The 16566-nt window shown below is 47.6% G+C and overlaps 8 protein-coding genes across 8 annotated transcripts; 5 read left to right on the top strand and 3 right to left on the bottom strand.

The window, feature by feature from the left end:
• Positions 1-111: 111 nt before the first annotated feature.
• N7533_006069 (uncharacterized protein) lies at positions 112-822 on the bottom strand (the record flags this gene model as incomplete). Its single annotated transcript, XM_057102719.1, has 1 exon — positions 112-822. One exon carries the CDS (start codon positions 820-822, stop codon positions 112-114), a length of 711 nt encoding a protein of 236 aa, XP_056962349.1.
• Positions 823-1256: 434 nt separating this feature from the next.
• Positions 1257-3591, top strand: N7533_006068 (transcription factor domain-containing protein; the record flags this gene model as incomplete). Its single annotated transcript, XM_057102718.1, has 6 exons — positions 1257-1299; positions 1404-1458; positions 1516-2665; positions 2725-2834; positions 2884-3179; positions 3239-3591. 6 exons carry the CDS (start codon positions 1257-1259, stop codon positions 3589-3591), a joined length of 2007 nt encoding a protein of 668 aa, XP_056962348.1.
• A 289-nt stretch (positions 3592-3880) lies between these two features.
• Positions 3881-5584, bottom strand: N7533_006067 (cytochrome P450; the record flags this gene model as incomplete). Its single annotated transcript, XM_057102717.1, has 4 exons — positions 3881-4078; positions 4148-4905; positions 4963-5163; positions 5221-5584. The coding sequence occupies 4 exons, from the start codon at positions 5582-5584 to the stop codon at positions 3881-3883; spliced, it is 1521 nt and encodes a 506-aa protein (XP_056962347.1).
• Positions 5585-6542: 958 nt separating this feature from the next.
• N7533_006066 (uncharacterized protein) lies at positions 6543-7195 on the bottom strand (the record flags this gene model as incomplete). The annotated part of the gene is made up of 2 exons (XM_057102716.1): positions 6543-7037; positions 7136-7195. 2 exons carry the CDS (start codon positions 7193-7195, stop codon positions 6543-6545), a joined length of 555 nt encoding a protein of 184 aa, XP_056962346.1.
• Positions 7196-7733: 538 nt separating this feature from the next.
• Positions 7734-8964, top strand: N7533_006065 (SDR family oxidoreductase; the record flags this gene model as incomplete). The annotated part of the gene is made up of 6 exons (XM_057102715.1): positions 7734-7788; positions 7842-8100; positions 8159-8322; positions 8378-8577; positions 8636-8786; positions 8840-8964. The coding sequence occupies 6 exons, from the start codon at positions 7734-7736 to the stop codon at positions 8962-8964; spliced, it is 954 nt and encodes a 317-aa protein (XP_056962345.1).
• An 862-nt stretch (positions 8965-9826) lies between these two features.
• On the top strand, positions 9827-10745 carry N7533_006064 (glutathione S-transferase family protein; the record flags this gene model as incomplete). Its single annotated transcript, XM_057102714.1, has 3 exons — positions 9827-10177; positions 10258-10583; positions 10643-10745. 3 exons carry the CDS (start codon positions 9827-9829, stop codon positions 10743-10745), a joined length of 780 nt encoding a protein of 259 aa, XP_056962344.1.
• Positions 10746-12247: 1502 nt separating this feature from the next.
• N7533_006063 (uncharacterized protein) lies at positions 12248-14365 on the top strand (the record flags this gene model as incomplete). The annotated part of the gene is made up of 1 exon (XM_057102713.1): positions 12248-14365. One exon carries the CDS (start codon positions 12248-12250, stop codon positions 14363-14365), a length of 2118 nt encoding a protein of 705 aa, XP_056962343.1.
• Positions 14366-14998: 633 nt separating this feature from the next.
• On the top strand, positions 14999-16224 carry N7533_006062 (uncharacterized protein; the record flags this gene model as incomplete). The annotated part of the gene is made up of 2 exons (XM_057102712.1): positions 14999-15238; positions 15313-16224. 2 exons carry the CDS (start codon positions 14999-15001, stop codon positions 16222-16224), a joined length of 1152 nt encoding a protein of 383 aa, XP_056962342.1.
• Positions 16225-16566: the final 342 nt, after the last annotated feature.

Here is a 16566-nt window from a genome sequence, read left to right as displayed (position 1 = left end):
TATCTGTGACAGACAAGACACATATCTCCCGAACTATCTTTGGCTGCAAAAGTTTGCGAAGAAATCCAAGGTTGCAAGACAAAAGAAATTGAAGAGAAAGACTGTGGCCTTTCACATTCTGGAAATGACACCGGGAAGATTCTCCATATCCTCTAGAAACTCATCAAACTCAGTTCTAACCTTATCCATATCCTCATCGATGTCGTCAGTCCATCTTTGAATATAAACGGTTTTAAGCCCAACGCTTTGAGCACCGCGCAAATCATAAGCATGCGCCGCGACTAGGACAACCTCCTCCGGGTTCAGTTTGACCAGGTCCAGCGCTTTCTGATATGCCAGAGGGCTAGGCTTATAGACACCTAGTAGCTGGCTGGAGAACAGCATGTTGAAATTCAAGCCAGAAGAGCGCGTCAGATCAAGCTGCAGGCGGGTTGTACCATTGGCATGAACAAAGACTTCGAGGCCAAGATCATCCCGTAGGCTCCGAATTGCTTTTCCGACCTCCGGCCACGCAGGCTGGGAATGCCAGGCCTGGATAATTTTTCCTTTGATATCGGGGGATATGGCAGCGTTGGAAGTCGGGAAGTCGGGAAGTACAGCGTCGAGAACACGGGCAAGCGTGATGTCGATATCCTCAGGCGAAAGCTCTTGTTGGTGGCGCTGGCTATTTTCAAGGAAATATCTTCTGCGCCATTCAAGTGCAAGTTTTGATCGTTCCACCTCTGGAATTGAAGGAGGCAAAGATTTGACGACACTGGTATGCCAGTCAAGACAGGTGCCCATGAAGTCGAAGAAAACGGCTTTGATGTTTGTTTGAGACATTTCAACGAACCTGATGCAGCGATCTGAGTGATATGTAAGTCCAACAGAAAAAAAGAAAAAAAAAACACAGAAAGAGAAATGGAATAGATGAATTATAATATGACGGGGTATTTGATGGGTCTCGTGCCGTAAGCTGAGGGTGATTAGAAATCCATGGTGCGGGGCTCGATCTGAGAGCTGGAGTGGAGTTGATCAGAATACGACCAAGATAAATCCCCCCCATACGCACCTGTGCAGAGCGATCGTATTTATGGCTGGGGTTTCCCAATATCTTCAAATGGGACTGATGACAAAAGAACTACTGTGGTGTGGTTAGTCTTTATCATCGGGCCGGCGCCTCCCCCACAGTCCAGACCCCGCATTGTCGGCCACTTCCCGCTAGAACAAATCAACTAAACTGCCGGTCATCTTGCATCCCTCGTTGTTCACCATGCATGGAGCGGATCAAGGAAGATGACATCGGAACTGACCTGCTCAGTATGCTCAGCGACATTTAGTCGCTTGGAGCATCTCAAGCGTCACTCTGTTTCACGTTTGTCAACTCCCCCACAAGTGACTGTGGCTGCTAACTGGTGCATCAGATTATGACAATCGACCACATGCCTGTGAATTTTGTGGAACGGCATTCAATCGAAAGTGAGCTGGACTGTTGAAATGGCCGACACAGGGTGCATCACTGACACCTACCCTTAGAGATGTCCTCCGGCGCCACGAGAAGACCTGCAGAGCCCGGTGTCCGTCAGCATTTGATACTCACATGATATCGCAGATGAATCGAGAACCAAAGCGGCATAAAATTTCCATTGATCTAAACAAGATCCCGGCTATTGATACAGCTCCAGCGGCTGGAGTTGTGGGTTCCGAGATAACCAGTCACACTATGGAAACTCCCTTTCCGTTCCAACATTCCAACAGATCAAGCGAACAAGAAGACACGAATGAAGCTGCATTTCTTGCCGAAGGGGACACTGCCACATGGATCAATGACGAGTCAACACTCTTCAACATGGTTAGCGAATACAACGATGAGTCGGGGAACATGCTATTGCCACTGGAAATTTCAGCCATTGACACTATCCTCTTCCCTCAGAAGAGTCCTGATCTCTTCATGGCCGAGAGGCTAGAATTCATGGCATATTTTACGAGCACGCGAGGCATGAAAACTTTTGCCGATCGGGAATCCTTTCGGTATCGACAGGAAATGGCTCGTGAGGCATACGAGATGCAGGCCCAGCAAAACTACAAAGTCAACAAGATAAGAGACACAACATCAAATTTGAACCCGCTCCCAATTAAGCCTGAAGGATGTTCTCAGGACGCGAGTGGCCTAGACCTTCTGCACTCTAAATCCCGGGATCTGATCGACAATCTTCGAGATATCACATCTAACAGGACAAATGACGATGTTATTACCATTGAATGGACGCCGAGTATCGACAAACTTTGCAAAGAGTTCTTCCAACCATCAAATATGCGCCGCTTTTTGGCATACTTTTGGTCCCTATGGTACCCACATTGCCCTATTGTCCACAAGCCTCTGTTTGACCCATCATCGGCATCTCCAGGACTACTCTGTGTGATGATTATCATCGGAGCATGCCTTTCTCCAGATGAAAAAGAAAGCCAAGCTTCTAAGAGGTGGATCGATAGCGTAGAGGAGCTAATCTTCTGCCAGGTTTACTTCCGTAGCGACCGAGAACTTTTCATGGACCAGCCCGGCCAAAGAAAGGACATCGTGCAATGTATGCAGGCAGCCTACCTAGTCAGTTCCTTGCAAAAGCGTGAAGGATCGGTAGAGGCCCAGGCAAGAATAAGGAGACATCGGCATGCGTCTATGGTAACAGTAAGCTGAGTCCCTGGGTAGCACCTCCACAGGCCCGAGTTTGAAATAACATACAACAGCTGGCGAGACATATTGGGCTGGGGAAAGCCTCACATCGGTATCTCGATATGAGACATACATGTTCAAACGCTTGGTGGAAACAGTTTGCAGAGGAAGAAGAGTTTATCCGGTGCGTTTTCATAGTATTTGCTGCAGAATGGCCAAGTTGACGAGCTCAGTACAATAACATTCGTGTTCTTGATCGATGCTGCACTCACTATACTCCACAACTCTCCACCACGGATGGTAGTTCCCGAGCTGAAGATGGATGTCGCCTGCCCAGAGTCATGCTTCCAAGCTGAATCAGCATCAGAATGCATGAAAGAGCTGAATACATGGGCGACAACCCGATTCTGGACGAGTCGACTGTCCATTGTGTCTGTTGTGCGGCAGATCTGCCAAAGCCCCATCGAAGAGTCTATCATCGAGGACTTTGCAGGTTTCGGCACGCTGAACCTTTTCACCCTGGTACAAGGTAAGTTAAATGGAAATTTCGAAGCGAGGGTTTGAAGCTGATACAAAATTCTTTCTAAGCAATCCACTCCTTGATGTTTCAATTGCATAACTCCCTTGTCTTCGAATCAACACTAGCGCCTATCCAGACTGGCCTCGATAATTGGCGCCAGATATGGAACTCACGGGTTCCAGAAGATACCGGTTTGCCTGATACCCCCGAGAATCTTTGGAAACGAGTCGGATTCCTGCGACACGCCTCGGAGTTCTGGCAGTTAGCTCGGGTCCTCATGGGAAAGATAATGACGGCCAACCAGAATGATGGGGAAAATTTCGAGGAGATGACGCAGCTATCAAGATACGATCATACGGATATGGGGGAGGTCAATGATCTAATTATGGAATATAGACGGATGAATCTTGGTGTTACTTGATTGCATATCGTTAGAAGTATCCAGGTATGGCCTTGAAAATATTAGGAATTGTAAGACTATATACCAATTTGCCTATTCAAAGGAGGTGATCATCTCCGAGTCCATTCATGCAGGTGGATAGGGTCTTCTTAGAAGAAGAGCTCATTTGACAAAATTGTATGTATTTTTTTTCATAATACGGGTATCATTACATCCCGCGGTCCAAGGCTGTTGGATTTGACCTGATGCCAGATATAGATGGTGCATTTTGGAAAGTGCGGTAAAGCAGACGTCCAGTGTGAGTGAGCATTCATACTACTACTGTCGGCTTCATTCTTTTCTGTACATGGACTTCAAAATCTGTCGGCTTGACAAACCAGTAGTTTTCCGTTTTCCAGTCACTCCTGAGAGGTGTAAAGTCATAGTCACGAACAAGTCGTGGGATCAACTTCGACATTTCCAAGATTGAGATGTGCTTCCCAAGGCATGTTCGCGACCCCAAGCCGAACTATGAAAAGAGTAAGAATCCCAGCCAAACCTGCCAGAAAAATGCAGCCAGCATGAATTTGTCACTTACCGGCATATACATCTGGTTCATCTCCTTCAACTTATCGGGATTGCTCTCCGCCTCAAGCCACCTCTCTGGGCGGAACTTCTTCGCTTCGGGAAATACGCCATCATCATAGTGCGCTACCCAAGTATTGGCTCCTATGATCGTTCCAGCTGGGAAGTAGTGCCCATGAATCTCTGCACCGCCTGCAGGGACTTCTCGCCACATTGGCAGACCAGTTGCACTGTGTATTCGCATTGCTTCCTTCATGACAGCCTGAAAGTATGGCATCTCTTGGCTCTCCTTGAATGTAACCTCTTCACTGCACAGTCCTTGGGCTGTGAAGTCGTCGATCTCAGCCCTTAATTTTTGCAGTGTCTCGATGTTCTGAAGAAGATGCCACATAATACTAGAAAGACTGATCGCTGTTGTATCTGAACCAGCTGTAACGTTTGACTGAGCCATGATAAATAAGTGGTAATCAGTTACCTTTTCAGGGTTCTTGTTGCGCGCGATGAGTAACTTTTCCACAAAATCCTGTGTTTGAATATGCTCTGATTCACCCTTCTCGGTGTCCTTGGACTCCGCCTCGTGAAGACGAACCTTCTCTCTTACAAATTCGCTGATGTATGCTCGGCCGCTTGCACCAGACCATTTGAATTTACTCAGCAGTCCGAACAATCGGGGATGCCACTCTGGGTAGACTCCAATCATGGTGCTATAAACCATGACCTTATGGACGGCGGAAATCGCACCGTCAATGTCCTCACCCTTGTCAAGGAATCCTAGCCAAGTTAGTCCATTGTGTCATTGGTGCCAGTGTGTTTGTAAAGGGTCTTTACCAAATCGTTCGCCGAACGTGATATTTCCAATCACATCAAATGCATAGCATTGAAACCAGTGTCCAAGGTTGAATGATTTTCTGCTTTCGGTAAACTCAATCAATCGGCGATTGAAAATTTCCGCGCAATCATCTACAAATGGCTCATAGTGTACAAGCGAGCTCATGGAGTAAAGACTGGTAAACCGCTTGCGGGTATCCGCTAAGGAAAGGAGTCAATCATCCGATAATATCAAAGACAAGTAGTGCGGATACGTACAATGTCTTTTGATGTTTCGGTCGGTAAATACCGTCCATTGCGCTGGGTGTTTCCAACCATCATACCAGGCGGACTTAGGGAACTGCGAGCCAGTACCGTAAACAGTCTTGATTGTGGATATGTCACTGATACTGTATTGGTTTGGAGCAAGGCGCACAATGGGACCGTACTGCTGATGAAGTCGGATATTCTCATGCTCAAAGGTTCCATGGCGTACTCGGTTGAAGTACCAAAGGGATGTGAATCGAGCCCAGAATGGACCTGGAATATCCTTTAAAGACGAGAAGGTCGCTTGTCCGAGCCGGAGAAGGACGTGTAATGCGAAGAAAAGGGCCGAAGCTAGTAATAATGTAGAGAAATGCATGTTCAAGCGGGCTCGAAGTCCACAGGAGCAATAAAAGAGGGTGTCGAGTTTGCTTTTATATCGGCTCTCGATGATTTGGGGTTGGCGATCGACCGAAGTCTCCACCCCCACCCCCACCACCACCTCAACTTCTCCAGTTCTCAGTGCCACAAGAGCAACCTCGGAAAGGAACGGAGAGTGGTTGGGGGCCTGGGCAACATCGGGTGGTACGTAGATTGGAGCATAAATGCGGGCATGAAAGATTATTCTGTTTGACATCCCGGGGTCTTGGGCTTTGGAGCTAGGTTAATCGTGTGGCTCGCTCGTGATATGGAGTATTTTATTTTTGTTGTGATCACAATTCATCTTCTGACTATTTAAATATGCCCTCTTATCCAATGCATCGTGCGATTAAGGTAGTCATCGCCGCTATAGTGCACTTAAAATCTTCATCAATTCTACGTCAATGGGGCAGCAGCTCGATGACGAACTCAATATCTATAAATGCGTAAAAGTGTATCTCGAAATCACCCTGGTAATAGGATATTGACTAGCGAAGGCCATAGACATCAAACTTGAAGCCTGTATCCTCCTTATCAAAACTGACGATAATCCTGTTCATAAATTTGGAGATATTGAGCCTCAAGACCCCTGCTCGGGAAACAGCACAAGGCCAGAAAGAGGACACAATAACTAATTCATGTGAGCAGTGACGTAGAGCGCAGGGAAAAGTGTAGATAGAAAAGGTTGATTAAACCGAGTAGATTGCAGTACATGAGCCAAAATAAAGAAAAGGTATCAAATTACGCTGAATAGCCCCTCGAGAAGGTCTACTGTGCATCTTTTGCATCTTTCGCACTCCAACCTTCCAGAGGGGCGGAACCGGGAAAAGTAAAAAACATCCGTGTATCGCCGCTGCGCCAGAAATGATGAGGGTAAAATAGAACGACGTGCCGTGTTCAGGTTTGGCCCAGGTCGCTCACTTCTTATCTCCCCATAGACCGACGATTCCCACTGCAAAAGCAGTACCAAAAACCCAAGTCCGAACGAGGTGCATCCGACGCTCCCGGTCCATCTCACGCTGAACGCTTTCACCATTCACATCCTCCTCGGACTCAACAAGGACGATATCCTCTTCCCTCTTGTTGGATACTTTCCCTAGAGATAGTCCCGTTGTGTCATAAAGCACCTCGATGGCCCAGTTCTTCAGACCAAGGTGGCGGTTGAAGTAAAAGTCCAAGCCGTACGAGCTGACCGTGTTGAGGACGGACATCCAGAGCATGTAGGGATGTTGACGGTGCGGAGGAGAAACGAAGTACGCGAAATAGATACATGTGTTGGTCAGGCCGGATAAGTCGAGAGTATGTTTGCGATTGAGTCGCTTGACTTCATTGAGACAGCGGGAAGCAGTGGAAGAGGTTGGGAGAAGCTTGAGGGCGGGGATGGTGATGGAGGAAGTTGAGTAGGAGAGACCCTGTTGGTGCGACAGGAATTAGCATGAATTGTTGGCTGCGAAGCGATTGCTGGGGTGTCTGGATGCGATCGCGCAGAGATCAAAAGAGATGGGCTTACGGTCAGCAGACCAAGCGACACGGTCCCGACAAACTTGGAGACGGTGATGGGGCAAGCCATGGCGTAGGAATGGAGGGTAGGTAGTTTGCCCCCAGTTGGAATGGAGGGGTGTAAATGAGGAGACCGAGGCGTCAAGTTGGCAGGGAAGAAGAGAGGCGAGAGGATTGGAGCGGAAGCAAAGAAAGCGACCAGCGAAAATGCAAAGTCATCCAGTTCTTTGGCGCCGTGACGTAGGCCAATCAGCAACCCCACGTTCTTCAGCAGGAATCAGTATCATAGTAGATAATATAATCTATACTATAGTATACAATAGTATAGATAGTATATCTACCTAAGTAATTTGACTATACTAAGTAGTGAACTAGTTAGTTATACTATACTCTGTACATAATTAAATGAACCTCGGCCCCAGTTGTGCTTGTGGGGAAACCGCGACGGACCACTTCAACTCGAACTCCGACTCCGTTCTTTCCTTACGTTAAAGCTGACTTGAACCTTTAACACCTCGAGACCTTGCACGAACTTGAGTGCTTTCAACTTCTCTCCGTATTTCCTACCGATACTTAAGTATCCCTTTCTACCCCATCCTATCTCCACAATGACTCTGGCCAAGCATGAATACATGAGCGATGTCTGGAAGGATGGCATCTTCAGTGAGCCCCCACCGCTTAAAGCACTCCTCGATCCGTCTAACTCTTCCCATCAGATAACAAAGTTGTCTTCTGCACCGGTGGAGCTGGCACCATTTGCAGTGCCCAGGTTCGTGCTATGATTCACCTCGGTGCCAATGCCTGCATCATCGGCCGCAATGTCGAGAAGACCGAGCGTGTCGCCCAAGAAATGGCAACCATTCGGCCCGGAGCCAAGGTCATCGGTATCGGTGCTGTCGATGTTCGCAAATTCGATGACCTGAAGGCTGCCGCGGAACGCTGTGCTAAGGAGCTCGGCTCCATCGACTTCGTCATGTATGCCATTCTGCTTACTCGACGATGCGTTCTGCTTACTGACTCGCTCAATCTATAGTGCCGGAGCTGCCGGTAACTTCCTGGCCTCCATTGAACAACTGTCCATCAATGCATTCAAAACTGTGATGGATATTGACATCATGGGCTCTTACAATACCCTCAAGGCGACCCTACCTTATCTGGTTGAGTCCGGCGGCAACCACAGAGTGGATTCCGAGACACGTACGTGTTTTTCCCCGACCATATTTCACTAACCAGCCATACTGACTCGATTAAGTAAAACCTTCCCCAGCAGGTACTGGTGGAAGAATTATCTTCGTCAGCGCTACCTTACACTACCGCGGCATGCCCTTCCAGGCCCATGTGTCCGTCGCAAAGGCCGGCATTGACTCGCTATCCAACTCAGTAGCCATCGAGTACGGCCCCCGTGGAATGACCTCCAACATCATTTCTCCTGGTCCAATTGCGCAAACCGAGGTACGTTTCACTAGCCATAGTGGCGATTGAGCCCCAGCTGACAAAAGAAAAACCATAGGGCTTGGAGCGTTTGCTTCCATCTGACGCCAAGGCCGCCTACCTGAAATCGCAACCTCTCGGCCGTATTGGTCATGTTCGGGATATCGCCGATGCTACCGTCTATCTCTTCTCCGATTCCGGAAGCTATGTGACCGGCCAGACCCTCGTTGGTAAGTTCTTCCAAGCAAAGCACACCGTCATCCTTTACTAACCTCCTTCCTAGTTGATGGCTCGAACTGGCGAATGAGTGGAGGAATCTCCGCCAGCGACAACTTGAGATACCCCGACTTCCTTCTGTCTGGTCAGGATGTGCCCAATGTCACGGGCAAGAAGAAGTCCAAGCTTTGAATTCATAGTCATGAGAGATTTTATACATAAACTCTAATTTTTCAAGGTCAATAATTCAAGGCAGTCGAAAACTTTCTGCTTCTAAGTATTCCATATCTGCGCATATATACACTACATTTCGTACGCGAATGAATGGAGAGAACTTGAAGTGAGGCAACCGGCATAGTACAACAGAACAATAGAAATGTGCAGTTAGGTCGATTTCCACTGCCCCTTCATTCAATCTCGTCTCAGTACCTAGGCATCTAGAAACCTTCTACACCACCTACCTAATTACTAGTAGGCACTGGTACTATCTAATAGTAGGATTCTCATACCGGCAGGAACATACATAGTACTATACGGCTATGATCACCTTGATCTACAGGCAATAAAGTTCCAAGTATCCGAGTAGCTTTTAAGCCTCAGGTCTTAGATAATACTGGCTTGATTGGCAGTCACCTAGAAGAAAGCAGCAAGCAATTACAGTGACTCAAACTTGAATTGAGTTGCTGAAATTCGACGGGAAGTGGAGATCTATCAAAACCCGCAGACCCCGGGCCGAGCAGATCGCACGTTTTAGCTTGGGAGCTGTTGGATCTTAGCCCTTTTGTGAGTGGCTACTGGAAGTGTACATAATACGAGGTAACTACTGAGCCCCAAATTTTAAATATGGAGTCCCAACCAGATGGTGGGCCTCGCATTTTGCATTCTCTATTCGGACCCCGACGTGTGAGCTGTACATTTCTTTTCGTTGCCTATATTTCCACCTTGTGACTTCTCAAAGCATTCGACTCACTTCAAGTTCTATTCTAAATCCTTTTCAATTATAATATCGTTATTTATTCATACAAATCCAACATTATCCACCCTGCCGACCATCATGACTGCATCGGTGTCTGCAGCTGCCTTCACAGTCTTTCGGGGCTTCCCCGAAAAGGGTTGCTATACATGGTCGCCATTCGTCACCAAGCTCGAGGCTCGTTTGCGCTTCGATGGAATCTCTTACAGTGTCGATGCCGGGTCCCCACTGAAGGCACCAAGGGGAAAAGTGCCCTATGTCACATTTGAACACGATGGCCAATCCCAGTCCATCGGTGATTCTGGGTTGATAGCCAATTTATTAATTGAGATTGGATACCTCAATGACCTGAACTCCCGACTATCGCCTGTGGAAAAAGCTCACGACATCTCCACCAGAGCTCTGCTCGAGGACAAACTGTATTTTTACCAGGTACACGACACATCCTTAATACTTCTCTTCTCCTGTCAAACTGCAACCCCCTTCAGGTTGTCTAATCGCTTCAATGATAGGGACAAGAACGATGGATTGAAAATTACTATACCATGCGCGCCAAGATACTCGGGGGTTTACCCTGGCCTATTCAAATCATAGTTGGCAATCTAGCTTATAACAAACAAGTCCGCACCTTACGAGGCCAGGGCACAGGGACTTTCTCCTCCGAAGAAATCACTATTTTCCGTGCGAATATCTGGGAGACTCTCAATGCACTAGTCTCAGCTGCACAGGCACATCATCAGGACCGGGAGGGTCCATTCTGGCTATGGGGTGGCGATACACCCACCGAGGTTGATACAACTTTATTTGGTTTCATTGTTTCAGCCCTTATCTGTGACGCGTGAGTATTTCCTCCTCCTCAATCCGTCACATTCAATGCACTATATTAACCTCCAGAAGATCCCCGACTACCAAGGAGGTTGTGAACAGCTACCCAGCGCTTGTGAGCTACGCTGGGCGAATCCATGACACATATTTCCCGGACTACGAGCGATGGGAGTAAATAAAAATTACTAGGGGCAATGTGATCGGAGTATTACGTTCATGATATTGCGTACCTTACTCATCATTCTTGTGTTTTCATGATTAACCAAGCACCCTTCTTAATCGCATATCGTACTCCGTACTAGTAGTTGTCGTTGCCTAACGAAATGAAGCTTAGACGCGTGCCATGCGCCACGCGTCTTAACGGGTAAATTCTTTACCACCTTCAAATTACTCCATCGAAGACAAATGTACCCACTTCTTTTGAGCCCACTGCTCCTATCATTAGTGCAAATTTGGAGGGAGCAGCCGCGAGTCCCGCTGTTCATCCACTCGCCGTGTCTGCTGGTAAGTTGAAGCTCGAAGTCAAAGCTCCCCAACATGCCCCACTCAGTTTCCAGCAACCCGCGTCGATGACGACCTGGTCAGCTACCCCTATCTATAATCAGTGGTTGTTTAGAGATCAGTACTAGTAGTACATCCCAAAGCTTGGATTGGATGTTGGCGACGTGGTGGATAATTTATTCCTTGCGGAGCTGGGTTGATTCTTCGACCGCTTGTGTTGTTGGCGAAATTCAAAACTGTGTTAAACAATGAGCTGGGAGCTCTGTTTTCACCGAATGCCCGGTACATACGAACTTAAAGCAAATTGTTAATTATGGAAGAGATCTCAGTAATGACTACCAGCAAATATGCTGATGCATCCCCGGGCAGTGTTCAAATTTGGCCCGATCTTTGGCCCAGTGTAACTGTTTATAGCTACTACCTACTAGGTATAGTTAGTACTATTAGTACTAGTTACTGTTAAACAGCACTTACGCTTCAACTTGACGCTCAGACAATTTTATCAATTCAAGTTCCATTGACTAACTGAGTGCGGATGTCAGGCATGGCCTGGAATATCATTTTAAACTTTCCCTTTCACGCTTCCCCATATTTGACCACCCCGCTCCTACGTTGAAGAACTCATGTCTCGACCAAGAAGACTACTGCCTTCCAAACTTACCGTGTAAAAACGTACCTCCTGAATCTAATTCAATCTTACGTTTGAGGTTGATATGTTCTGCAAGACAAATGAAATTGTCGGTTCCCGTCTCCAGACTGGATAAAGAAATCAACAAAGAACTACAAAGAGCAGATTACGAAATGTCGCACTAATATAGAAACATAGCTCAAAGAATGCAGTAGTCCCGTGATGATTTGAGAAACATAATTGTGACAATAGGCTTTGAACCGGATTGATCAAAGAAACCAGGGTGCCTCGAGGCTTTTATTTATAAAAGTCACCCACCCAACATTAACCAACTTCCTTGGAACTTAAGCTTAAAACCTTTAAGTTGTTGGAATAACTTGAATAACACAATTTCAAGTTCAATTCGAGTTTCTCTCCGAAGTGATAGACTGGCGAATGTTTTTTTCTTTCTTTCATGGTATTTAACATTTTATTCAGTCTAGTTGAGCTGCGAGTCCTGGGCAGCATTCTTACTGGCAGAACTGACCGATTCGGGCCAAAGCACCAATATGGCGCATCCATACCAAAGAAGAGACGTGAAGCGAATAACAAAAGCCAAGAACCAGAGCATGGACGTGGTAATGGACTTTTCAGAAAGTGCATCATCAAAGAGCACGCAGCCTTCACCTCACCAGATCGAAGAGGCCGCGAAATTTCGCAAAGCTGAAAAGCTTAAGAAAGATGCACAGCAAGCCCTGGAGAAATATCAAATGGAAACAGGCCATGAACAAAGGTACGAAGCAGTAATTTTGACCCTAAAAAGTCGACTAAAACAATATGCGGAAAAGTTTGCCGAGGGGCAACACATTGGCTCGCAGCAGAGATTACATATCCAAACTCTTGAACAAGCACTCTTTGAGGCAACACAAAAAGAGCAGATACAGATTGCAGAAGCGGCTACTCAGTTAGTGGAGAGCCAATGTACAGTTCAAAATGTGGAAATGGAACGTTTAAATCGGCTTTTGACTGTCTACGAAGAACAGCTTGCAGCGGGCCAAGCTCTCGACGCAAAGCAGCAAGAACAGACCCGCAGCCTCAGAAGAGCACTTCACGATGAACTGAAAACAGCCGACATAAGAGAGAATTATATCTTTGACCTCGAGAGCGACCATGCTCAGATTCAGCAATTGGGTGAAGTTTTCAAGCAACGGGAGCGCAACCTTGAGTCTGAGCTTAAATTCATGAAGCAACGAGTGGATCTGCTAGAACGCGATCTAGACAGCATGATTGAAAAATCTTATATCACCAATAATCGCTACTACAACATCTTCTGCGAAGAAATATATCAATGGAAGAAACTGAGAGATCTGATATTATGTTCAGAGCCCAAGAAGTCCTTCTGGGAAAAAGTGAATTCATATGGTAATTTCATGGAGAAGACATTGATGTTGTCAGATGAGGCTGTCAGGATATCTCATGATCTCCTCCTGAGAACGGAGTATATTTGGTGTCGGCAGCTAGTCCAACAGCTCGAGTTAGCGCAGGGTGGATATTCATCATTCGGTGAAGTGATGAATTTCCAACCACTGTCCGTGAGCAGTCTCTATCAATTACCAACCAAGGATCCTGAGAGTAATTCTGACTCTGATGTCGAGCAAGACAACGATCTCAAGTTTTTCCTCTCACCCGGCGCGTCACCCGGCGCAAAAAGTGTCGAATTCACGAGTCTTAATACGTTTGTTGAGAATAATGTTAAACGAAAGTCTTCACAATACTGCAATGATACAGATGAAGAAGACTCCGGATACATGACCGACATGGCTACATTCGCTGGAACGAGCGTTTACCAATACACCAGTCCACCTAGCCAGCGCCCCGAGTCGAGCTATGTAGACCACCTCGGCCTCCAAGGCTTCCAACCTAGAGAAAGTATTCCTGAAGAGATCATTATATCCCGAAGTGACAATGCCGCACGTGCAGCCATTGCTTCTCGAAAGCGCCTGAACAAGGGGGGCTCCCAATCCCATACTCACAATGTGGAGGCAGATCAGCCTCTGATCCAGCTATCATTGGGCAAAAAGCGCATTGGGACATCTAACAGTCCCTATATGTATCCTGACATGGGCCCGAAGAACTCATTTATACACAACCACATGCGTAGAACAAACCAGCATGATGTTGTTATACCACGCACCCGAACTAGAGGACAGGTCCCAGAGCGAGTCTCAAAGGCAAACCCGGCACGATTCTCTCAGTCAAAACGTCGGGAGCGACATCGCTCACCAGTCAAGCCATCACCGGCGCTGGCCTCCTTATCAGAGAAGGAACTGTCACGCATCGTTTCTGTTCAGACGACGGCTGACTCCATGGAGACAACCACGAAGACGATGGGAGATGTCGGAGAGAGCGCCGCTAAGTATAGCCTGGCAGGGTGGGTCTGGATATATTTCAAGCGGCGGCCAAAATCATTGGTCCAGCCATTGATTGGTATTGCAGTCTGTGTTGCGGCCATGTACCTCATCGCGGATTGGCGGCTTTATCGGGAGTTTGTCGCAGCCAACACGGCGCCCGATCGGATGATGGCTCGCATGCGTCGAGCTCAAGCGGAATACCGAGTGTTAGATTCGCCTTATAGCAATGGACGGTGGAAAAACTGGCTAGATGTCGATCGGGTGGCATTGCAATGAAAGAAGTATAGAGATGATATCAAGTTCCTCACTATTGCATAGATTGTGTGAATTCTATATATACTACTTATTGTACTATTTTTACTATTTTTATTTATTGTTAAAAAAAGACAATGAAATAGAAAAGACAACGAATCTATAGATCATTACCCTAGCATACCAATGTCAGTATCAATACTCCGTAGATATCTACGGACTTGGCCTCCGCAGTGGCGCCGATCGCTTTGTCCGAACGGGGCTGGAACGATTGAAGGTGTTGTCACGGTAATACGGAGCATGAAAGTCAATGGGGCGATATTCATATGGGTGACGTATGGTATTATGGTAACGGACTGTTTCATAGTAACACGACAGCGATACGCCAGAGATGTGACCATCAACAGCCAATCATCGGCTTCAAATGGAAAGAAGCCACGGCAGCTGCGTGCGTCACCTGCTCCACTTTTTTGGTTTGCAGTCGCCGCCAAAGACTGATCAGTCTCCACTTAGCCTCCCCTCCTCCCTCTTATTCTTATTAACTTACCACTTACTTCTCGACTTCTCGACCTCTCGACTTCTTCCCCTTCTCTCTCGTACACTATTCAATTTCATTGTCTTCGACGTCCGTTCTTTACACCTATCCTCTCTTCGACCATGTTCGTTCGCTCCCTCTTGCTGGGTGGCACTGCCGCCTTGGGCGCCAGCGCTATGCTGGTTATCCCTGAGATGGAACCCAAGATGGAGGCTGTCGAGGACGGTTTTATGAACGTCCATCCTATGCTTTTTGAGGATATCCGCAACGCCGTGGTCGATGTTCCTTGCACTGAGTGCCCCTTCCGCGAGACTGACAAGAATGGCGTCGTCAGCTGGACTGACAACAAGCCCTCCACTCTGGTACGTCGTTGCTTTTGGTGCCCTGCATGGGTATCTCTCTCCTCCCCATGGCGCTTAGACTGATGAATATATAGATGCTGGATTTTTCCATCGAAGATAGCCGCCTCATGGCCAACGGCCGACAAATTTTCCCTCCTATCCCCCCTTCTCCCATCCACGCCGTCCAACAGTTGGAAGATGGTGAGGAATCCGATCCCATGACAGTAGGCTACGCCCTGGAGGTTATGCCCCTGCCCTCTCCAGCTGATACCCCCGAAACCGACTTCCTCGATGTTCGTTTCACCGTTCTCGACATCGAATCCCACCCTGTCCCCGTCGACACTGTCGCCATCACCCTGATTGTCGATCCCACTGGTGATCTATACATCGCCAAAACTTCAATCGAGACCACACCGGCCCCCGAGCGTTCATCATGGAAGAAGTGCCAGGGCAAGCCCAAGTGTCTACAGGAACTGCTGGTCGATCGCGTCCGTGGTCTTCTTGCCTCTGCTAAGGATCGTCTCACGAACCTGACCTCCCACAAGGGTGGTCGCAAGGGCTGCCATGGAAAGCACAAGGGCATGATGGAGATGGGTCCTCACGGTGAATTCAAGCCCGAGGACTTCAGTCCTGAGGGCCACCACGGCCACCATACCGGCCCTTACGTCCCCGAGAACGCGGGCCGCCCTCACCACGGTCACCACGGTCACCACCCGCCTCCTCCTCACGGCGCATTCGCCCACACCTTCTCCCGCGTTGTTCGTTTCATCGTTGTCCCCGCCATTCTCGGAGTTCTGGCTGGACTTACCGCCAGTGCTGTTGGCATGCTAGTGGGCCAGATCGTTGTCTTCTGCTGGCAACGCTACCGCGGCACCCAGCCCAAGGAGCACAAGGCTGCTTGGGAAGACGGAAACTCTTGCGAGAAGCAGGGCCTGATGGCCGACTCCGAAGATGTTCTTCCAGAGTACGTCGACGAGTCGCAGCGTGGTTCCATGGACAAGAACTAAATGAGTCCAACCGCTCATATACACACACCTGATCGACAATAAAGTTAAACTCCTATGCGATCAAAAGTATCCTATTCAACAGTCAAGCTTTATTGCAGTTTGAAACTTAACCATGACTTGACAGTGTTTGATTCACCTCCCATGACCATGTCGTTCTATCTTTCCTTTCCTTTCCTTTCTCCTCGTGATGTCCAGCTTGTACAGCGGTTTTCCTTCTCTCTCTACAATGATACTCCTTTGATTTTATTCGTACAATTCGAACTCGTGTAAACAATGAAACAAATTATCCAGTAATCTATCACATTGAAAACGTAGTTAGTAGTTGCGAGAGTTACTTGGATG

This window comes from Penicillium manginii (genome assembly GCF_028828005.1).
Source record: "Penicillium manginii strain IBT 31320 chromosome Unknown utg000004l:1.0-7231830.0:1.0-7236170.0, whole genome shotgun sequence".
NCBI classification, from domain to species: Eukaryota; Fungi; Ascomycota; class Eurotiomycetes; order Eurotiales; family Aspergillaceae; genus Penicillium; species Penicillium manginii.
This window is presented reverse-complemented; position numbering and strand designations above follow the sequence as displayed.